At 41.7% G+C, this 24095-nt stretch overlaps 1 protein-coding gene across 2 annotated transcripts in view; it reads left to right on the top strand.

Annotated features, from left to right (window-relative positions):
• The window catches only part of ATP7B (ATPase copper transporting beta), a 92543-nt gene that overhangs the window by 57443 nt on the left and 11005 nt on the right, over positions 1–24095 (top strand). For both annotated transcript variants that reach the window (XM_054015203.1, XM_054015202.1), the window contains exons 3-15: positions 3747–4016; positions 4956–5119; positions 5532–5693; positions 8089–8165; positions 8548–8722; positions 9817–10050; positions 10380–10471; positions 10613–10740; positions 12707–12861; positions 13253–13387; positions 16728–16922; positions 18833–19015; positions 22600–22798. In XM_054015203.1, coding sequence (XP_053871178.1) covers positions 3747–4016; positions 4956–5119; positions 5532–5693; positions 8089–8165; positions 8548–8722; positions 9817–10050; positions 10380–10471; positions 10613–10740; positions 12707–12861; positions 13253–13387; positions 16728–16922; positions 18833–19015; positions 22600–22798 — 2169 coding nt within the window. The remainder of the gene's footprint in view (positions 1–3746; positions 4017–4955; positions 5120–5531; positions 5694–8088; positions 8166–8547; positions 8723–9816; positions 10051–10379; positions 10472–10612; positions 10741–12706; positions 12862–13252; positions 13388–16727; positions 16923–18832; positions 19016–22599; positions 22799–24095) is intronic.

The raw sequence follows: 24095 nt of genomic DNA, 5'->3' as shown, positions 1-24095 counted from the left end.
TATGCAGTTAAAAGTCTAACCAGTAATATAGTGGCTTTTAAATAGCAGAGAACCTGAGAAAACACATGAGCTTCACTCCACTGAAGCAGGTCTCTACTCTTCTCCCCTCCACCCACCAAGCTGGTGTGAGCATAAATAATATACACAGAGAACAAACACTTTAATAATAAAAGCAACTATTTCCCTAACTGGAACTACTGCCTGGTATCTCAAGGCATGTCCACACTGCAGCTGGAGGTATGATTAGTAGCTGGTGTAGATGTACTTGCGCTAGCTGTACTCTAGCTAGCTTGCTAAAAATAGAAGTGAAGACATAGGCTGTGCCAGCCAGCTAGAGTAAAGTCAGCGCATATATGTCTATATAAGCTGCAGATCACACTCTCAGCTGCAGTGCAGATGTATCCTTAGTAGATCTTCTGTACTTCACCTGTAGAATGGTTATGCCAAGGGCCTAATCCTGCTTCCAGTGACTCAATGTCAAAACTCCTATTGACTTCCGTGTCAAGGGCGCTGGAACAATTATTATAGTGGGGGTGCTGAAAGCCATTAAATCAAATTGTAAACCCTGTATATAATGGAATCCACTTCAATCCAGGGGGTGCAGCTCCCCCCCCCCCTCCCGGACCTCTAGTTCCAGCATCTGTGTTCAATGGGAGAAGTATAATATATAAATGTATAAAACAAGTGCACTGTGTTGAGCACATGAGTTTAATGGTTAAGATGTTGCTATAGTGCATAATCTCATTTACTTGGTGAATTTCAAAAGCAAGAATAATAGTAGTGAAAAGCTATTGCTTTACTCAGCATATAATTTTGACAGGTTTCCACACCCCTTTTTGCTTTGTCCCATTCCTAGGTCTTATTTTTAGTACATTGTTTATTCAGCTTTGTTTAGCAAATGAACAGATATACCAAAGTATTAGTGATAAAGAGAGAGAAACTATAGCTATAGAGCTCATTACATACTAAAAGGCATAGTCACCTTTCAGAGATGACCAAGAATTTTAAACCACCAAGAAAGGAAACAGAGAGAAGAGAGAAGCATTTCATGCCGCAGATTGGTGCTGCCCAAATAGCAGAAACCCCTGTTCTGGGAGCTTGAGACAAAACCACACCTGCTTGGCTGAACCAATCAGAAGGTATTCTTTAAACAAGGGGCCTCTTGGGGAATCACACATCATAGGAAATTGTGATGCATTTTAACATTCTGAATCCACTTTATGGATTTATTCATAGATATTTAATTACTCCATATTTTCCCAAGTCACTATGAACACAGCACTTTATTTATTGCAGCATATTAAAATATAAATTAGAGCTAAAATACCAAACAAAAGGAGTATGCCTGTAGATTTATAAGAACTATGTAAATTTAGCAGTTAGGCTTATATCTGTTGAATTCTGAACCAGAAATAAAATTTCCTCTTTCTACATAATGGCTTAACGTGTATTAGAAGTCTCTTAAATTTTGTAAAGTTTTTGAAGGACAGATAAATTTAACAAAAAAATAGCAAAACATAGAACACACAGAGACACAGCACCATTCACCTCCCACACCCCTGTCCTACTATTCAAAACCATTAGACATACATTGACGCCAACTTGTAGGCTATCTTCTAATCACTGTAAGTATAATTCAAACTAGTTTTATATTTTATGTCACCCACTTTCACACGATTCACACTTGTTTTTTCAGCATTATTTTATACAAAACACACCCAACCTATCTTAAAAGAAATCTAACAATGTAAAATTGGTTAATACACCTCATTTAGGCAAAATACAGAATTTGTTTAAACTATTTTATGTAAAAGAGTTAATTATAATCTGTACCAGAGATATGAACACTCTTTTCCCACAGACACAGCACCAACATCCACCCTCCTTTTCTCTTTCTGAAAACAATTACGCATACATTCAAAGCAAATTGTATACTATTTTATAGATAAACTACCTTAAGAATATATTCAGTTTATTTTTGCTGTGTAGATAAGGCTCTTACACATGCGTTATACTGGTTTTTCAGCATTATTCTATACAATATACACAGAGCCTAAATTAAAAGAAATCTAATGGTATAAAATTGGTTAATATACCCAACTATGAGACAAAATGCAGGCTACTTTAAACTATTTTATGTAAAAAGAATTGATAACACTTTTTACTACTTTTTCCACAAACTCTGCCCTTTTTGTTAAGGTCATCCTGCTCTTTCAGAATTTAATGTATGGAATTAGATTGAACAACTGATTAAACTTTGATTTAATAAATAAAATAAAACCAGGAATGGGGTATTAGGGAAAACTGTGTTTTAGTTTTTGAGGGGCAGTAGATAGTATACTTTAAGACCATTTTGTTTGTACTTTAAATGATTTTAGCTATAAATATTTTGCATTATTAACTTGTGACTCATTTAGCAAAATAAAAAAAGCTAAAACCCACAAAATAACCCAGACTTTTAAAGGTAACATGAACAGAGCATGAGGATAAGAAAGTTGGTCTGGATTTTTACGATATTTTAACAAACTGGCTGGGTGGGGTAGGGGAGAGCTTAAGCTTATAGCAGATTTATTATTCATTTCCACCTAGACTTTTTGTTACCTTTGATTTAAGGTTGCTAGGCTGAAAATCCACATCAACACAACCTGTAAAAAGCAGGGAAATAAGCAATAAAGTCATTCAGCACTCTGTCTACACTCCATCCATCAGTTCCTCTTCCCAATCGCAGCTCACCCCCCACAGCCCAACATATCTCCGCCCTCCTCCCCAGTACCCATTGGGCCGCCTGCAAGCCTCCACCCTCTTGCTTCCATCAGCCCAGAGGGCCTGAACTATTTTTTCCCCATTGCAACCCCAGGATAGGGGCCCCCACTCTTTCCACCTCACTTCTACCATGTTCTCCCACTTACAGCTGAGTGTAAAACAGTGGCAAAAAATAGCCAGTTAGAAGGTGACATCAATAGTTCAAGCATCTAAGATTGTCTGTGGGTAGATCTTGATGTGGGTGCAGAGGCCTCCCATACCCAGATAAATGGGGCAGCTCCTTCAGCAGCTCCCTGGTTTAGTGTAGAGAACTGGTCTATGGATCTGGCTGGGGTTGGGGATTCTCCATCTGGGTATTCTACAGAGGTGGCCTACTCAGTGCCCGAGCAGGGGAGGAATTGATCCCACTGGGCCTGATCCTGATGGATGCTAAGTATTGACAATATCCTTGACAAAAGTGTGACTTGTGAGTGCTCAGTATCTCTCAGGATCAAGTACACCAGTGTACACAAGAGTTCGCTGCTCAATTTATGGAGCAGCATTTGGATTACCTGCTGAGAAATGCTCTCGTGTTCTAATCCTGGTTAGAGATCAGGTGCTGAGCTGGAGTCCTGAAGGAAAGGAGATGAGGACAATATGAACATGTAACTGGGCTTCATTCTCTAATGCTTTAACTGCCGTGAAGTCACCCTCAGGGTAGATATTAATATCAACAAACAGACAGATAGAAGAGGATCATTCGCTGATTGAAGGTGGATTGCCACTAAATAAAGCAAAATGATCATGCAGTGTTGGTAATCTGCCCAAAAGTAACAAGTTACTTGTGGCTAAGGAAGCCAAGATCACAGGGTAGTTAGTCACCCTGTCATTTGAAAAACCTTGGATGTTTCTGTTGTTAAATGTGTTTCCAGTTTGCTGCTTTGAAACATTTTATCATAGTCTGTTAACCCATGTTAATTCTGTTTATGGTGTGTTTATTCAAGATACCACCACTTGGAAATATATGGATCAACCTCTTTTCAGGGATGCTGCGATTCAGCCTAATGCTTGGGAGACAGCTTCCCAGAGAACAGAAAATGTTTCTGAATCGTCTCATCAAGGCTACATGTCTGATGTCCAGCCAAAGAATTCTTACCTCAGTAGTCCAAAGCCACCCAATGTAGCGACAACAGAAAAGTGCTTTATGCAGATCACAGGCATGACCTGCGCATCATGTGTGTCAAACATTGAAAGAAATCTGCAAAAAGAAGACGGTGAGATGTCTAACGTTCCTAGAGAGGGTCTGTAAAGTACTTTGGGATCTTCTGGATGTGAAGGATACTGCACTCTGTCAATAATAATTAATACCTAGCTCTTACATAGCAATTTACATCAGTAAATCTCAAAGCACTTTACACAGGTCAGTATCATCCCCACTTTACAGATGGGGAAACTGAGGCAGTAGGCGGGAAGTGACTTGCCCAAGGTCACCCAGCAGGGCAGTGGCAGAGCCAGGAATTGAACCCAGGTCTCCTGAGCCCCAGTCCAGAGCTCGGTCTCCTAAAGCTCTTTGTTGTTATACACGTTAAAATGTGTTCTTGAGGGTAGGTGTAATTAATATTCTTATTTACTTAATTATGTACTCATGTTGATACTAGCCACACTACTACACCTCTACCCCGATATAACGCTGTCCTTGGGAGCCAAAAAATCTTACCCCATTATAGGTGAAACCGCATTATATCGAACTTGCTTTGATCTGCCGGAGTGCGCAGCCCCATCCACCCGGAGCACTGCTTTACCGCGTTATATCTGGATTCGTGTTATATCGGGTCGCGTTATATCGGGGTAGAGGTGTATATTCAATCCATCAGTGACTATACCAGATGGGGGATATACTGGATAGCTGGTGGATAGACCCATAGTAAGACATAGTGCCTGCCCCTAAGAGCTTCCAATCCGATTCTCATATTCTTCAAATGCTAATAGGAATTGCATGAATAAATTAAAGGGAAGAATCTGTATCTTGAGAAATGGAAGCTTTTGTCGTATTTTGTCAATACGCTCATGGCATAACACTAGAGTGGGGAGAGAGATTAAAGCCATTAAATGTCCAAGCATTATATGACTGGTGTGCCCCTTGATTATCAATTGCATTATGTGTTCTCAAAGGAGGTACAGTATCTAATATAACCCAATTGCTCCCATTGCAGGCATCGTTTCAGTGCTAGTAGCACTGATGGCAGGAAAAGCGGAGATAAAATACAAGCCAGAGAGCATTCAGCCTCTTGAAATAGTACAGCTGATCCAAAACTTGGGCTTCAATGCTACAGTCATAAAAGATCATACTGCTACAGATGGCAATGCAGAGCTTATTGTGAGTATCACGATAGGAACGTAAGGATTTTGTGGTACGTGTACAAGTTTGACAGGAATGTGTCTTTGCAAATGAATCTATTTTAATGGGTTGTGGTTTTGAACAGTGGTGGTGCTGGATGCTGCTGCTGCTGCTTTTCTTAACTACTCCAGAAAAAAATTATTCAAAAGGAGCAAAAATGTTTCTACTAGGTAAAGAGAGACGAACAGCTACCCAAGTGCACAGAGAAGGCTTTCTTGGCAGGAAAACACTGCACTCCTCATGAATCCAGTGAAAACCTTTTTTTTATCAGTTTCACAAGCAGTGCAGACTTTTTGCATAACTTTGAAAAGCCCCAAACAAGGGGCAGTGGTGAGAGAGGTTGCTCTCAACTGTAGAGATCACTAACTGTATTTACAATTCTGTTCTTCAGATTACGGGGATGACTTGTGCTTCCTGTGTTCACAATATTGAATCCAAACTAACCAGAACTAATGGCATCTTCTATGCCTCGGTAGCGCTTGCTACCAGCAAAGCTCACATCCAGTTTGATCCTGAAATCATTGGACCTCGAGATATTATACAAATTATTGAGGTAAGTTTTTAAAACAAACCAATAATAAATCTAAGGTGATGTTAAAACAAATGGAAGTGACTAAAAGTGCTGAAGGCTCACTGACCTTTGCAGCTTTAGATAAAGTACACTTAACATATGTGACAAAGCCAATAGTGTATGGTCAATGGAGGCTACATACTTCAAAGGGTAGCCTCCAGAGACATTAACCATGTCAGTGCTTTTTAAAAGTATCAATACCTGGTAAAAATGTGATGTACCCCTCCGTTACTGCTCCGTGTACTGCACCAGGTGCTTCTCTGAACTGCAGATAGTCCAATGGAATGTTACCTCAGAGTGCTCTCTACTGCCACCTAGAGACTCTAAGAGCAGCTATGCAGCAGAAAGGCACTAAACCCAGGTAAATACCACTTTGAAAACGTACAGTAGAACCTCAGAGTTATAAACTGACTGGTCAACCACACGTCTCTTTTGGAACCGGAAGTTCGCAATCAGGCAGCAGCAGAGACCAAAAAAAAAAAAGGGGGGGGGAGTGCTGCTTTGAGGTACAGAGTGTCACACGAACAACCTCCATTCCTGAGGTGTTTGTAACTCTGAGGTTCTATTGTACCTCAGTTTTAATTGGAATTGACTCCCATGGTTGTTCAGAACAATCAGTGAGACGCACAATAGATGTTCAAAGCAGCCTCTTAAAAGCAAAACACCTTGTAATATGCCTCTAACCAGGGGTTCCCAAACTTGGCTTGTTCAAGGTAAGCCCCTGGCAGGCCACGAGATGCTTTGTTTACCCAAGCGTCCACAGGTACGGCCGCTCGCAGCTCCCAGTGGCCGCAGTTCGCCATTCCCAGCCAATGGGAGCTGCGGGAAGCAGTGTGGGCCAGGCCACCACTTCCCGCAGCTCCCATTGGCCAGGAACGGTGAACCATGGGAGCTGCAAGCGGCCGTACCTGCGGACTCTCAGATAAACAAAGCGTTTCGTGGCCCGCCAGGGGCTTACCGGAACAAGCCGCAAACCAAGTTTGAGAACCCCTGGTCTAAAGAAAATAATACCAGCTCAGCAGTAACCACTACGCCCATAAAATCTGTTACAAAGTGCAGTATCATCATGCCAATTTTGCTAGGGATGCTTTTCATTTTCTCCAGGAAGGGCAGGAGGAAGTGTAATTTTTCTGTGTGAATAGTATGGCAGAAAGTACTCTGACAGGGAAACAGATTATACCAAAATCAGTTAAATTAATTTTGTGCTCTAGGTTATTCCTTCAGAGAGTGTTTCTGAGCTGCAGAATTGGTACAGCCTTACAGTGAGTTGCCATGTCAATGGTGGGAGTTACTGATAAATGGTACATTAAGGTGGTGGTGGTGCTGGTGGTTCTGTAAAGCAAATCCTACCACTGGCCTTTCAGATAATGCCAGCTATCAAGTGTTTGGACCTGTGCTAACAGTTGTGTTGTTTATATTCCAGCAGCCCTGTGAAGTTCCAGTCAGATTTGGGGCCCCATTGTTCTGGGCACAGTATAGAAGCACATGGAAAGGCAGTCCCATTCTAATTAGTTTAATGTTTTGGCTCCTTCTGTGATGCTGTTCATTGCTGGTTCTTGCTGCTTTCTGTGGTGGCTTGACATATACCTGCAGTACTGTACTGTTCAGGAGATCCTATCAAGGTTCACAGACCCACCAGATTTAACACTGTCTCACCCTCCATATGGTGTTTTTATTTATTTATTTTTATTTTCTGTACAGTAGAACCTCAGAGTTACGAATGCCTCGGGAATAGAGGTTGTTTGTAACTCTGAACAAAACATTATGGTTGTTCTTTCAAAAGTTTACAACTTAACATTAACTTAATACAGCTTTGAAACTTTACTAAGCAGAAGAAAAATGGTGCTTTCCCTTTATTTTTAGTAGTTTATGTTCAAGACTGTACTGTGCTGTATTTGCTTTTTTTTTTTTTTTTTTTGGTCTCTGCTGCTACCTGATTGTGTATTTCCAATTCCAAATGAGGTGTGTGGTTGACTGGTAGTTTGTAACTCTGGTGTTTGTAACTGAGGTTCTGCTGTATTTTTAAATGTTTCCTCGGTGAAGTTTGAGGGGGAATATCAGTCCTTCAAAATCCCAGCTGCGCCCACTGTTAAACCCAGGATGTTTGATTTGTTATGACTGTGGATATGTGTAATGATAGAGGTACCTTACCATCCATGTTTTGTCTTCTACTCCATCATCATCGACATTATCTGAACTCCTCTCACTGACAGGCACTATAAATAAATAAAAAGGAGGCATTCACCAAAGTGTGGAACAGTTCCCTGTTCTGACATTTCTGATCTTAAATGTATCCTTTTAGATGAAGTTTTCATCTGTTTTCCTTAATAAATCTCAATTAACCAAACTCTTTTTTGTCTTGTTTTTTAATAAAAAGGGAATTGGTTTTCATGCTTCCTTGGCCAAGAGAGACCCTAATGCTCATAACTTGGATCACAAAAAGGAAATAAAACAGTAAGTATGACTGTCACAAAGAGAGGGCCTCTACAAGTGTAACAGTAATCTGCACACCAGTAAATCTAGTTTATGCTTGTGCAAGGCATATTTAATATGCACATACTTAGTCATTTGCTGTTCAGTTCAATTACTCTTATACCCATTTGGATTACCTTTCAGTTTTTACTTGTAGAGAGTTATGTATCTGAAACATGCAGGTGGCAAAGGAACTTCTTCAGCCAAAGTGTTTAATCACTGGAAACAAGTAATGACTTGGAGCCAGTTCTTACGAGGGCTGAATTCGCTCGGCTCAGCCGGGGAGCTGTACATGTGCAGTATTTGGCCCCAGTACTACCAAAGTGTACTCTAATACCATGGATTCACTACTTCTACTTTTCAGATGGAGGAAATCTTTCTTGTGCAGCCTAGTGTTTGGAATCCCCGTCTTAATCTTAATGATTTATATGCTAGTACCTGATGGCCAACAGCACGGCACTATGGTGCTGGAACAAAACCTAATTCCTGGATTATCTATTTTAAATCTTCTCTTCTTTGTTTTGTGCACTTTGGTTCAGGTATGTAAACAGTATTTCTTGGGTATTTTCTTTCCTTTCAATGTCCTCTACATAATCTGATTTAATAAAAAAAAAATTAGACTGGAAAGCCTTATTGGATTGCATCCATCCCCCTGTAAATTCAGGATATATAGGATAAAGTGGCCCTATTAAACTGGTATTGATAATTATAATGTATTGTGCAAGTGTGATTTTATATATATATGTATAAAGTGAGTCAGTGACTAAATCAAGAGTTGAACTCAGAACCTTAACTCTTCTAGCATAATGTTCAGCCCGGCATGGCACCCCTTTATTTTCTCTCTTCACCTGTCGTGTCATGCCTGGTTAGATTGAACTCTTTGGGGAGAGGGCTGAACATTATGCTAAAAGAGTTAAGGTCCTGAGTTCAACTCTTCATTTGGTCACTGTGTGACCTGGGACAAATCACTTAATCTTTATGCCACAATTTCCCCCTGCGCTGTAATAAAAGGATAATAATACTGACCTACCAACTTCACAGGATTGTTGAGACTGCAGCAGTTAATGTGAAAGGATAAAGGAGGGATGTGTACAACACAGAGCAGTGAGAGGGTGAAAGGAGCACAGAGGGGTGGGGATCGAGAAGTGAAAAGGGGGTAAGATAAAAGAGTGAGACTGAAGCGATGGGTAGGTGGGGTAGCCGTGAACTTCCATCACTTTTTTCCTGCTGCATTCCTGTTCTTTTGCAATGAGGCTTTAAAAGCATTTCCTCACAGTCCTGCTATGACATGACTACATTTAACCATTTAGAACATTTCTATTTAATGGACCTAATTCTCTCTTACACACACTGGTGTAAATCAGGAGTAACTCCATTATTTTTCATTTGTCATAGACAGGGGACCCCATTGTGTGAAGTGTTGCACAAAGAGAACAAAGACAGTCTCTGTCCCCAAGGGTTTACATTATAAGACAATTCCATTGAAGTTAGACCAGTTAAACCAGTGTGAGCTAAGAATCAGGCTCATTAACGTCAGCCTCACTATTTACAGCTCTTTGCTATAATCTGTGCTGTATATGCCCTGCTTTCACTGCTGTGATTAATAGGCATTTGTATATACTTTCACTGACAGTTCCTCGGTGGATGGTACTTTTATGTCCAAGCCTACAAATCACTGAAGCACAAAACAGCCAATATGGATGTACTGATTGTGCTGGCCACAACTATTGCTTATATATACTCTTGTGTGATCTTGGTGGTGGCTATAGCTGAAAAGGCAGAGGAAAGCCCCGTCACGTTCTTTGACACACCACCCATGTTATTCGTATTCATTTCTCTTGGGAGATGGTTGGAACACATAGCAAAGGTAACCAGTCTACACGTTAAGCACTTACGTACAGTAATGGTGAAAATAATATGGCATCTCTATGAACAGAAACTGCTTACATGTCTTTTGATAGGAACGTTTCTGGCGTGCAGTGTGGTGTATGCTGCGGTTTGATGAGAGCCTGGTGGGTTGCTATATTAACTGCACACACAGGATCATAGAAATGTGGGTCTGGAAGGGATCTTGAGAGGTCAAGTCCAGCCCTCTGTGCATGTCTACTTAAAATGTGAGATACATGATGGGTGAGGTAATATCTTTTATTGGACCAACTTCTCAAGCATTTATCTTTATTTATGTTGTTTTCATAGAGTAAAACATCAGAAGCACTTGCTAAACTAATGTCTCTCCAAGCTACTGAAGCTACCATAGTGACTCTTGGACCTGACCACTCCGTCATCAGGTATATATTATTCACCCAAAGCCCTTCAGCCTGCTGGGACGGGCTGACTAGATCTGATGCATTTAACGGTAAAAGCATTTTTGTTCCTATTAACGGGATGGATCATATTGTTCATCTCTCATAACTGGGTGCTTCTTACAGGGAGGAGCAGGTGGCTGTTGAACTGGTTCAGCGGGGTGACATTGTAAAAGTTGTCCCTGGTGGGAAGTTCCCAGTTGATGGAAAAGTCATTGAAGGCAGCTCCATGGCAGATGAATCTCTCATTACTGGTAATTTTCTTTATGCTTAGCAAAGCTAGCTGGCTGCTGGATCTCCTTCTTAAACTGTTCACACTTGTTCCCCATATTCATTCTCCTCTTCATCCACTTCTCTTAGCTTTGGGAAAGTTCTGATATAGATTCAGATTACTTTATGGGACTGGCCTGTATAGCAGGCTGATTCAAACCCTGATATCTGGTTACATCGGACTTTGGGGAAGACTGGATCTGTCCAATTCTGACCATCATGACTTCTGTTGATCAGCTAATAGCAGTGTTGCGTGGACTTCAGGACTAAGGGGTTTAGGCACAGTTGTCTTAGTTCTAAAAGGTTCAGGGGACCAGGAGGGAGTTTTTTCTGGAACATATTTGCAAAAATGGTGTATTTTTAAAACTAACTAGTAAAGTGTGAATAGACAACAGCTCAAATCCATCAGGAAGTGAATGCGTGGACTTGAGAAGGACAACCCCAAGCATTCATCAAGGGAGCAGGATAGAAGGATAGCATTATTGACTAACATTTGTTATGCTCACCAGAATTTTTTCTACTTCATGAAGTTTCCTCATGGGAAACTGATGTTGAGACAGACGCATAGATATATTATTTTTTAACCTGGTTCCTGCCATTATACATTCTTTAAAAGAACTATAAACCTTAACACTTCATTTGCTTACTTGGTTTGGGTTTGATTTGATTTTGGAGGGTGGGTGGAATTTTCTCATTTTGAGAACCATTCACATCACTAACCCCATGTGGAGAAAAAAATATGACAAAGGAAATACAAATTGTGACAAGCACTACTACACTAGTGGAGCCAGTCTGAACATGGGAACTTTGCAGAGGGGGCAGTTTCTCTAGTCTCTGGAAGGGAGGGGGCTAGACCACTTGATCTCTGACATAGATGCCAAAAAGATTTCTCCTAAGATGTCTGCATGTATTGAGCCAATTTGTCCCTGGTGTTTGCGGGGGTGCACAGAAGAGAGGGAGTGAAAGACGAAAGAGCCTTCCCTTTTCCCCTGTGCGTATTTTGTACAAGGGCCAGGAAGAGTCTCAGGCTCTATGCTCAGAGGAGTATGGCTAAAGAGGATTCTCCTTTACCTCACTTTAATGCAATTTTGGAACGTGAAAATTTGAATTCCCTCCCCACTAATCTCATGATGTTCTAAGTGGCCAAGCAGTGCAGCGTGGTGATGTCCTAGGTGGTGATGGACTTGTTACAGTATTGTTCCACCTCGTTCCAACCATCTGCTGAGCCTGGGCAGACTGACTAGTAATGTGATAAATGGTGAATTCTCTGGCTGAGGTGCATAATTAAAAAACAACAGTACTAGTCTAGCTCATTTGTCTCAAGGTTGCAACTGAGGCACCGTGAACTAACTGATTCTGATCTTTATGAGGGGCTGGGATCAGAGGTCATTCGGATATGCTGGGACACGTCCATTCAAGGCTTTAAAAATAAACAATAGGCAGAGCCGGCGCTAGGCATAAGCAGACTAAGCAACTGCTTAGGGCCCCCGAGCAGCTCAAGGGGGCTCCCTATTAATTATTAGCATGTGTTGGGTGGGGACAGAAATATTCCTGATTAGGACCCCCAATGGGCTAGCACTGGAATCAATAACCTTCAGAATCAATAACTGCTAGCCAAACAGCCTGTAGGCTCTACCGTGCTGTCTCATCCAAAACCTGTTGGAGTGAATGGAACGACCTCTGTGGGCTCTGGATCAGGCCTCTGGAGGGGAGCGAGTGACAAAGTGAGCAAGAAAGAGTCAGTGGATGGTTGCTGAGGACCCTGCTGTGAAAATGAACATGGGAAAACATTTTCCTGAAAAGTGACACAGCCTTTTAATAGACTCAGTCTTTCAAATTATGGTTCAAAACTGAATTATTATCTAGCATGTAGCAGGCTATCTATCTTTATGTACCTGTGCTCCTAGACTACTTAGATAGTTGTCCTGACCTATTGCTGTTTTGTTCTAGGGGAAGCCATGCCAGTCACTAAAAAACCTGGGAGCACAGTGATTGCAGGTTCTATAAATGCGCATGGCTCAGTTCTTGTTAATGCAACTCACGTTGGGTCTGACACCACCCTGGCACAAATTGTGAAATTGGTAGAAGAAGCTCAGATGTCAAAGGTAAAAATAAAAATACTTCACTTTTGTATATAAATCAGCAAGGCTTTTGCTCTTGTGATACACCTCTACCTCGATATAATGTTGTCCTCGGGAGCCAAAAAATCTTACCGCGTTATAGGTGAAACCGTGTTATATCGAACTTGCTTTGATCCACCAGAGTGCGCAGCCCCACCTCCCCGGAGCAGTGCTTTACTGCGTTATATCTGAATTTGTGTTATGTCGGGTCGCATTATATCGGGGTAGAGGTGTATTTGTTTTGGAATCATCAAGAAACAGACTTAAAAAAAACAACTCAGTTATGGAATAAGGGTTGGTAGATGTTATCATGTCCACTCTGCTTATAGTTGTTGTTTTATGACTAAAACAACATCTTTGTGTTTTATTTTTGTAGGCACCCATCCAGCAATTGGCTGATAAGTTTAGTGGATATTTTGTTCCATTTATCATCATCATTTCAACAGTGACATTGCTAGTGTGGATCACAATTGGCTTTATAAACTTTGATGTTGTTCAGAAATACTTTCCTGTAAGTAGTGCCGTTGGTCCCAATATTTGCTCTCAACAGCCCAATGTTAGTTATGTAGCTTTTGTACTTTCCAAAGGTATGATCCTGCCAGATGCCAAGCACCTTCAACTCTCAAATGTGTTAGGTTTCTGTGTAGAATAGACTAAATTTGTTTATGCAGTTAATTTTTGGCCAGCTTCAACAGAGTTGTCAGTCCATCTTCATCTCTGCATGTGATTCTGACAAAAAATGAAATCAATGGAGACACATACCGGGATGAATATGGTCCAGAGGCCTGCGCTCCTGCTGATTGTGGATCTGGTCTTTAGAAAGATGAATGGCATATTGATTACATTTAAGACGTGTAAACTGTACTGCCAGGCTCATAGATTGTGGAAGGCTGTGCATCCCAGAGATGGCATATTCATCCTCGCAGGTGGAGGGGAAAACACAACTGGTTGTATTATTACTTGGGAACAAATCTGCATAGCAGCACTTTTGCATTTGCAATGCTTATTACTCCAAATGGTAAATCTCCACAGGAGTGGGGTATAAGCAAAATTTTGGGGGCCCATGTGGGGATGGAAGAAGTTTGGGGGCATAATAGGTGAGAGGTGTAATGTCAATGGATCTATCATTGTGTGGATCCATTGGCTATAGCTCACTGTGGAACAGGTCTTCTACTTCTCCTGGTGGAGGATCCCTTCTCACCCAACCCCAGTTGGATCCCAGTATAGAGTCATAGAAATGTAAGGCTGGAAGGGACCTTGAGAAGTCATCAAGTCCAGCCACATGTGCTGAGGCAGGATCAAGAAAACCTAAACCATCCGTGACAGGTGTTTGTCCAACTTGATTTTAAAAGTTTCCAGTGATGAGGACTCCATGACCTCCCCTGGAATCCTATTTCAGAGCTTAATTACCCTTATAGTTAGAAAGCTTTTCCTAATATCTAACCTAAATCTCCTTTGCTGCAGATTAAGCCCATTGCTTCTTGTCCTACCTTCAGTGGACATGGAGAACAACTAATCACTGTCCTCTTTATAACAGTCCTTAATATATTGGAAGACTGTTATCAGGTCCCCCCGCAGACTTCTTTTCTCAAGACTAAGCATGGCCAGTTTTTTTAACCTTTCCTCATAGGTCAGGTTTTCTAAACCTTTTCTCATTTGTGCTGCTCTCTGCTAGACTTATTCCAGTTTGTCCACATCTTTCCTAAAGTGTGATGCCCAGAATTGGACACAGTTCTCCAGCTGGGGCTCCACCAGTGCCAAGTAGAGCAGGACAGTTACCACCTGTGTCTTACATACAATACTCCTGTTAATAGACCCCAGAATCATATTAGCCTTTTTTGCATCTGCATCACATTGGTGACTCATTCAGTTTGTGGTCCACTATAATCTCTCAGATCCTTTTCAGCAGTGCTACTACCTAGACAGTTATTCTCCATTTTGTAATTGTGCATTTGATTTTTCCTTCCTAAGTGAAGTACTTTGCACTGAATTTCATCTTGTTGAATTCAGACCAATTCTCCAATTTGTCAGGTCATTTTGAATTTTAAACCTGTCCTCCACAGTGCTTGTAACTCCTCCCATCTTTGTGTCATCTGCAAATTTTATAAGCATATACTCCATTATCCAAGTCATTAATGGAAAATATTGAATAGTACCGGACCTAGGACTGACTCCTGTGAGGCCCCACTAGGTACAACCTCCCAATTTGACAGCAAACCATTGATAACTACTCTTTGAGTACAGGTTTCAGAGTGGTAGCCATGTTAGTCTGTATCAGCAAAAAGAACGAGGAGTACTTTTGACACCTTAGAGACTAACAAATTTATTTGGGCATAAGCTTTCGTGGGCTAAAACCCACTTCATCGGATTCATAGGAAGATATATATACACACAGAGAACATGAAAAAATGGATGTTGCCATACCAACTCTAATGAGACTAATCAATTAAGGTGGGCTATTATCAGCAGGAGAAAAAGAACTTTTGTAGTGATAATCAGGATGGCCCATTTCAAACAGTTGACAAGTAGGTATGAGTAACAGTAGGGGAAAAATTAGCATGTGGAAATAGTTTTTCCTTTGTGTAATGACCTATCCACTCCCAGTCTTTATTCAAGCCTAATTTAATGGTGTCCAGTTTGCAAATTAATTCCAGTTCTGCAGTTTCTTGTTAGTCTGTTTTTGAAGGATTTTTTTGGAAAATTGCGACTTTTAGGTCTGTAATTGAGTGACCAGGGAGATTGAAGTGTTCTCCGACTGGTTATTGAATATTATAATTCTTGACGTCTGATTTGTGTCCATTTATTCTTTTGCATAGAGACTGTCCGGTTTGGTCAATGTACATGGCAGAGGGGCATTGCTGGCACATGCTGGCATATATCACATTGCTAGATGTGCAGGTGAACAAGCCCCTGATGGCGTGGCTGATGTGATTAGGTTCTATGATGTTGTCCCTTGAATAGATATGCGGACAGAGTTGGCAACGGGCTTTGTTGGAAGGATAGGTTCCTGGATTAGTGTTTTTGTTGTGTGGTGTGTGGTTGCTGGTGAGTATTTGCTTCAGGTTGGGGGGCTGTCTGTAAGTGAGGACTGGCCTGTCTCCCAAGATCTGTGAGAGTGAGGGATCATCCTTCAGGATAGGTTGTAGATCCTTAATGATGCGCTGGAGAAGTTTTAGTTGGGGGATGAAGGTGACGGCTAGTGGCGTTCTGTTACTTTCTTTGTTGGGCCTGTCCTGGAGTAACAGAACGCCACTAGCCGTCACCTTGTGTCTCCTGCTGATAATAGCCCACTTTAATTGATTAGTCTCGTTAGAGTTGGTATGGCAACACCCATTTTTTCATGTTCTCTTTGTGTGTATATATAACTTCCTACTGTATTTTCCACTGCATGCATCCGATGAAGTGGGTTTTAGCCCATGAAAACTTATCCCCAAATAAATTTGTTAGTCTCTAAGGTGCTACAAGTACTCCTCGTTCTTTTTTCTTTGAGTACAGTCTTTCAACCAGTTGAGCACCTACCTTATAGTACTTTCTTATAGACCACATTCCTCTAGTTTTCTTATGACAATGTCATGCAATATTGTGTCAAAAGCCTTACCAAAATCAAGGTATATCATGCTGCCCTGCTGCTCAGTCTGTGCTCTGAGGGTGGGACTTGCCACTAAATGAATATAATATTCCCAGTATGCCTGGTAACTATAATCTGTTTTTCTGTTTTCTGTATCTGAGATTTCCAGATAGATGCATGTTTGAAATTACTGCTGTTTACTAGACATTTGGTGCATTGTCTCCTATGTTAGCAAACATACATCTTTCTCTGTTTTGTTGTTGTTGTTTGTTTTTACTTGCAGCATCAGAACAAACACCTCTCAAAAGCTGAAGTAATACTGAGGTTTGCATTTCAAACCTCAATCACTGTGCTGTGCATTGCATGCCCCTGTTCCTTGGGCTTGGCTACTCCAACAGCTGTGATGGTGGGCACAGGCGTTGCTGCCCAGAATGGTATTCTCATCAAAGGTGGAAAACCTCTGGAAATGGCCCACAAGGTTAATATCTCATCACAGAAATGTTGTATTAATATCATTTATACTGGTTGCCAGCTAGAACAAAATTTCCCAGCAAATTCTGTTAATCTATGGAAAATGACTTTTTTTTTTTAAATTGGTCATTGCTTTTATCATTTTTGAAGATAGATACTTTTTGGAATCACAGAGCGAGGCAGTGTTTTCTTAATGGTCACTGCAAAGGGGTGAGAGCCAGCAGATCCTGACTTCTCATGCCAGCTGGTCCACTGATTTGCTGTATGACCTTGTGCCAAGTCACTTTCACCTTTGTTCCAGCTGTCAAAGGGGTTACTACAAGTACTTCTCTCCGTACGTTGCAGGAATCTTGTGACATTGACACTAAACTGGGAGGAGTGGTAGATACGCTGGAGGGTAGGGATAGCATACAGAGGGACCTAGACAAATTAGAGGATTGGGCCAAAAGAAATCTGATGAGGTTCAACAAGGACAAGTGCAGAGTCCTGCACTTAGGACGGAAGAATCCCATGCACTGCTACAGACAGGGACTGAATGGCTAGGCAGCAGTTCTGCAGAAAAGGACCTAGGGGTTACAGTGGACAAGAAGCTGGATATGAGTCAACAGTGTGCCCTTGTTGCCAAGAAGGCTAACAGCATTTTGAGCCGTATAAGTAGGGGCATTGCCAGCAGATTGAGGGACGTGATCATTCCCCTCTATTTGACATTGGTGAGGCCTCATCTGAAGTAGTGTGTCCAGTTTTGGGCCCCACACTACAACAAGGATGTGGAAAAATTGGAAAGAGGCCAGTGGAGGGCAACAAAAATGATTAGGGGGCTGGAGCACATGACTTATGAGGAGAGGCTGAGGGAACTGGGATTGTTTAGTCTGCAGAAGAGAAGAATGAGGGGGGATTTGATAGCTGCTTTCAACTACCTGAAAGGGGGTTACAAAGAGGATGGATCTAGACTGTTCTCAGTGGTACCAGATGATAGAACAAGGAGTAATGGTCTCAAGTTGCAGTGGGGGAGGTTTAGGTTGGATATTAGGAAAAACTTTTTCACTAGGAGGGTGATGAAGCACTGGAATGGGTTACCTAGGGAGGTGGTGGAATCTCCTTCCTTAGTGGTTTTTAAGGTCAGGCTTGACAAAGCCCTGGCTGGGATGATTTAGTTGAGGATTGGTCCTGCTTTGAGCAGGGCGTTGGACTGGATGGCCTCCTGAGGTCCCTTCCAACCCTGATATTCTATGATTCTATGATTTAATGGGTTCATGTTTGAACTGCTTCAAAGCACCATACAAATGCTGCTGCTCATTGGTTGTTAGTACAGCATCTAAAAACTGTTCTTCTCATGTTGAGAGAGGAAAATATATGCCACTATTTAATACTTTAGATATTGTCAGTTGAGTTTAAATACACATTTCATGAATTCTGTGCACACACTGTTTGCCATTAAAATTGCAACACTTGTACTAACTAATTATTATATAGTGAAATATCCCAGTTTTACTGATACTTAAAATAGGAAATAACTGCATTGTCTAAGTTATCAAGATGGGGTAATTTATGGTAAATGCTGACATTTTAATGACAATCACTCAGAGAAGGAAAAGAAAATTAGGTAGAATATGAGCACAGGACAGTTCATGGTATAGACACCTGTAACTTGCATAGATTATTCCCTTTTTATACTGGCAGAGAAGGTTGACTGCCAATGATGTGCCTATTTTGCATGTTGTGTGTGTGCATAAAAAGTAAAATATTCATGAAGGAACATTAATTGATTATACTTCTCAACCACACGCACACTTGAACAGAGACATTATGTTGTACATATGCTATGTCTAGCACGAAGAGCTCTTTCCAACCATTCTCATACTCACTCTGCTTGAGTTTAATATTACAGCAGTAATTGAAATATGTTATTTCTTGCAGATAAAGACTGTGATGTTTGATAAAACCGGGACCATCACCTGTGGCGTTCCTAAAGTCATGAGGATGCTCTTGCTAGGGGACACGGCTAAGCTGTCTCTAAAGAAGGTACTTGCAATTGTCGGCACTGCAGAAGCCAGCAGTGAGCATCCCTTAGGAATGGCTGTCACTAAATACTGTAAAGAGGTATGTATTTCAAGTACTGCCCAAGGATATTGGTGTGAGCAGCAGTATTGCACTGAATAAGCCAGACACAGCTGGGTAGACCTGGCTTCACAGTGAGACCTGCCATCTTTGCAAACCATTAAGACCTTAAATCTGATTATGGGCTGTAGCACTTAGAAGAACCAGGTTTATGAACAGCACTGAGAATGTGGTTTCCAGCCTGATGATGGTCAGGAAATGGCAAGCCCTAGCTGCTTGCTTTTGTTTAAAGAATGATTTAGACCTGGGATTCCCACTTTCCATTCCTGGTTGTGAATAGGATCTTACTGTCTGCAGTCAACATAGTTCCCTGCCTGACCTAAGTGAAAGATGTTAGTACTGTTGCATTGTAGGTAGAGTCACAGTTCCAGGTGTGTAAGCTAATAATTAACCTGGAGACTAGCAGGATGTTACATGCTTCCTACCATGGGAGTTAGGATCTGCTAAGACATTCTCACTGTCAGTTCCAGGTTTTAAACTTCCTCTGGCTGACGACAGGTCTTCTTAATAAAAGGCCAGTTCACCTGGAATCTGCTTTCCCTTGCTGATTTGCCAGAGTCTGAGTATGATGACCTTCAGGTTACAGTGCAGCATTTATTCTGGCCAAGCTTTTGATGACTTTTAATAATGGGTAATTGAGCTGCAGGCAGGGGGAGTTTTACACTATGATTTATAACTGGTGGTATTACAAGAAACTGCCTGGTTTAGTGGGAAGAGCCCTGAGCTGAGAGTTCAGAGACCTGTGTTCTAATTCAGTTTCTGCCACTGATCTGATGTGTGACCCTGGCAAGTCACTTCACCTCTCTCCCTTTGTCTGTCCTAGGGCAGGTCTACACTAACCCCCCAATTCGAACTAAGGTACGCAACTTCAGCTACGTGAATAACGTAGCTGAAGTTCGAAGTACCTTAGTTCAAACCTACCTCGGTCCAGATGCGGCAGGCAGACTCCCCTATCGACTTTGCGGTACTCCTCTCACCGAGCTGGAATACCGCAGTCAACGGCGAGCACTTCCGGGTTCGACTTATCTCGTCCAGACAAGACGCGATAAGTCGAACCCAGAAGTTTGATTTGCTTGCTGCTGAACTACCGGGTAGTGTAGACCTACCCTTATTTAGATTATAAGCCCTTCAGGGCAGGGACTGTCTCTCATGATGTTTGTTACTGTGGCTGACACAATGGGGCCTGGATTTTTGTTGGAGCTTCTAGATGCTACTGTAATAATTCAGTTGCCTTGGCAACAGCCACCTAGTATAAACTTCCAAATAAATACATAGAATGGGTACCTGGAACATGGAACTGGACTATGGACAGGTGGAATTGTGATTCAATGTAATAATTCACAAGAAGCCTATATAGTCCCTTCCTACACGTTGCCTGACAGTAGCCAGTTCTATAAGCTATTTATCTGATCACTAAATTTAGCCAGAAAGATTTTAACAAACCTAAGTATCACATGAACTGTGAGCCCTTGAGTTTGACAAATGAAAGTAGCTAGTCTCTGAGATTACCCATCTCTATGCAAATCAGCAAATACCATCTGTGGCATGTGTTCCCCTAATACTTCAGGAAGAATGAAAACACAACCAGAAACACAAAAGGAAGGCAATCATAAATAACAGCCTCCTCTTATGCTTACATAAAAGCCACTGGGCTACTGGCCGGTGTTAACTGACTTATGAAAAGATAAATTTGGCAACAATATGAATATCCAGCACATCTAGTATAAACCTTTAGTGGTAAATACTTAGAAAATTAAAATGCCTACTTGGAAGGAGAAGAATTCTAGCTGGTAATGATCTAGATGCTTGCCTTATATTTTTTTAATGTGCCATCTTCTCCTGGATGCTGTATTTGAATCTACTCTTTCTTGTGCATGAGTCACTTCTATTATATCACTTGCCTCACTCGCCCCCTGACCATAGCTTGCTTTTATGGCCCTTACCTATTTGCATATATTTCTAGTGTATCCACTGACATTTCTAAACTATCGCTAGGCTGCTCAATAGGCCATGAGTAGCTCTGTTGAATTCAGTGAATACCTTGGAAATTATTAGGGTCCATTAGCTTTATAATTTGACTATTTCCTCTTTATAAATTTAGAGTTATACAAAATGGTCTTGGCAACCTGTGAAGTGGTTCACTCACTGCAGGAGCGCCTCCTCATGGCCAGGCGTGGCTTAGCGGCTCTCTCCCCATATGGTGCCCCTTCCTGACGGTTGCTCCGTTGGTCTCTCTTCTGTAACGTGGTCCTCTGGCCAGGTCACAATATTTATGTCCTCCCCTTTTGGGGTAACAAAGTTCAACAAACAAAAGTCCAACAAATAATTCCAAGACCTTGTGTCAGGTCTCTGGCCCCTGACTCTGTGCCCAGTGCTTCTCACATCCTTGCCTCAGGGCTTTCTAATGTTCACTTCTCCAGACTCATGTCACCTTACCATGGCTGATAGGGACACCCAGGCCCTCCCACTACACCGGATTCCAGCCCAGGGACCATATAACCAGCAGCCAAGGTCTGGCACGGTTCCACTTGCTGCTGTTTCCCTGGGCTCCTTCCTACCCATTCTTTCTCAGGCTCTCTTCTCTGCAACTTCCCTAGGTTGACCCTCCTTCCAGGGCGAGGATCCCAGAGCTTATTCTCCTCCTACCCTGGCTTCCTCCTCACCATCTCTGTTCCCAGAAAGTGATTGCAGACTCTCCATGCCACTCCCGTTTACTACAAACTTCTTCTTTGTATACTAACCCGCCTGCTCCTGCCCAGCTGGGCTTCGTGATCAGTTCAGCCTGCCTGTCCCTTCAGGGGCAGCCAAATAACATAACTGGCCTCTCAGGCACACAATAATCCATTCAGGGCCTCTATGGGGTACATACCCCATCACACAACCCCATTCTTTAACTTCTCCCTCTGATTCGATAGTAAAGGCTGTTATCATTTTCTTTAAAAGTCCTGAAAGGAGCACCACAGACAAGCTGTTTCTTAATCCCTTGGTCAAACCAATAGCCTTTAAGTATTAAATACGTTTTTTTAACTGTAGTCATTTTAAAAAAAAAGCTCATATTCCCCTACAGCGTAGTTGAAAGTTGATCCTTCCAAGAGGCAGCATGGTGTAGTGGTAGATTAGAGATTGGATCAAAAATCTATAAGGAATATAAACAGTCATGCTTGGGGCACGGGGCAATCATGTAGCTTCCTGGTACTTGTTTATGGGCAGGTTTTCCATTATGGGGTTTTTTTCTTCTGCAGAATCTGATATTATCCACTGTCAGTGATGGGTCACTGGAATAGATGGACCTCTGATCTGATCTGGTATGGTGATCCCTGTTTCTAGAAATCTAATAATAGCATTAGAAACGAGAACTTCTGGCTTCCAGTCCCCATTCTGATACTGATGCTGCATGTGGCTTCCAGCAAATCACTTAACCTTTCTCTCTGTTACCTCTCTGTAAAAGGGGGAGGAGGAGAGCAACTTCTCTGTGGTGTTTTGAGAATGAATTAGCTGATATTTGTGCGTCACTTTGATGATTCAAAGTGTGTTACAAGTTCTCGTTATTATTATTATGTTTGCAGGAACTTGGCACGGAGAGCCTGGGATACTGCACAGATTTTCAGGCAGTCCCAGGCTGTGGAATCAGCTGTAAAGTCCGCAGTGTGGAAGCTGTACTGGGCCAGAGTGAGCAGCGTGTGAACGAACAGAATGCTTCCCTGAGCAGTGTCAGCACGATTTCACTGGGACACAGTTCATCGATCATGGTCTCTGAATCCGATGGTATGTCTGCCCTCAAAGCGGATAGGCAGCTACAAGGAGAGGTTTGCTAAATCAACAATACCAGCCACTGTGAAATGGTTATATACAATTAGAACTTGCTTCCTGCAGCAGGGAAGGTGGGATTATGTTAGAAAACACAAAGTAGCTAAAATGTATCATTGGGAGAAAAGCCATATTCTTTTTTCTTAATGACAGGTTTCAGAGTAGCAGCCGTGTTAGTCTGTATCCGGAAAAAGAAGAACAGGAGTACTTGTGGCACCTTAGAGACTAACAAATTTATTAGAGCATAAGCTTTCGTGGACTACAGCCCACTTCTTCGGATGCATATAGAATGTATATATATCTCCTCAATATATGTTCCATTCTATATGCATCCAAAAAAGTGGGCTGTAGTCCACGAAAGCTTATGCTCTAATAAATTTGTTAGTCTCTAAGGTGCCACAAGTACTCCTGTTCTTCTTTTTTCTTAATGTGGCTGGAAAGCTAGCTGAGTACTTAGATACTACAATGATAGGTGCTTTGCAAGCACATGTGACAAATAGGTAGTAAGATTCATAGATTCTAAGGAGAAAAAGAACCACCATTATCATCAAGTCTGACTTCCTGTATAACACAGGCCATAAAACTTCCCTAACTTAATTCCTGTTTGAACTAGAGCATATTTTTTATCAAAACACACAGTCTTGATTTATGAATGGTCAGTGATGGAGAATTCACCGCAACCCTTGGTAAGTTGTTCAGCGGTTATTTGCCCCCACTGTTAAAAATGTACACCTTATTTCTAGTCTGAATTTGTCTACTTCAGCTTCTAGCTGTTGGATCCCATTACACCTCTGTCTGCTAGATTGACGAGCCCAATATCAAACACTTGTTCCCCATGTAGGAACTGAAAGATTGTGACCAAGTCACTCCTTAACCTTCTCTTTGTTAGCTAAATAGATTGAGCTTCTTGAGTCTATCACTAGAAGGCCTGTTGTCCAATCCTTTAATCATTCTTGTGGCTCTTCTCTGAACCCTCCCCAATATATCAAGGTATTTCTTATTCAGACCACATGGAAACAAAACAGGAAGTTCCATTTGAAAAGACGAAAAAGATGGGGGAGAGCACAATTTGCTAATCTGCGTATAGTTCCCCCTAGAACAGTCCCCACTTTGGCCTATCCTCTTACCTTGCTGCCCTTGTGCCACTTTTTAGCCCATGCTACACTTATGGATTAAGTTATGGTTATTTTCTCAAATAGTGCTTAAAGTGCTTAATTAAAGTCACCATTGAATGGGTGCACACGTATCCTTGGGA

Source organism: Malaclemys terrapin, chromosome 1 (genome assembly GCF_027887155.1).
Source record: "Malaclemys terrapin pileata isolate rMalTer1 chromosome 1, rMalTer1.hap1, whole genome shotgun sequence".
Taxonomy (NCBI): Eukaryota; Metazoa; Chordata; order Testudines; family Emydidae; genus Malaclemys; species Malaclemys terrapin.
This window is presented reverse-complemented; position numbering and strand designations above follow the sequence as displayed.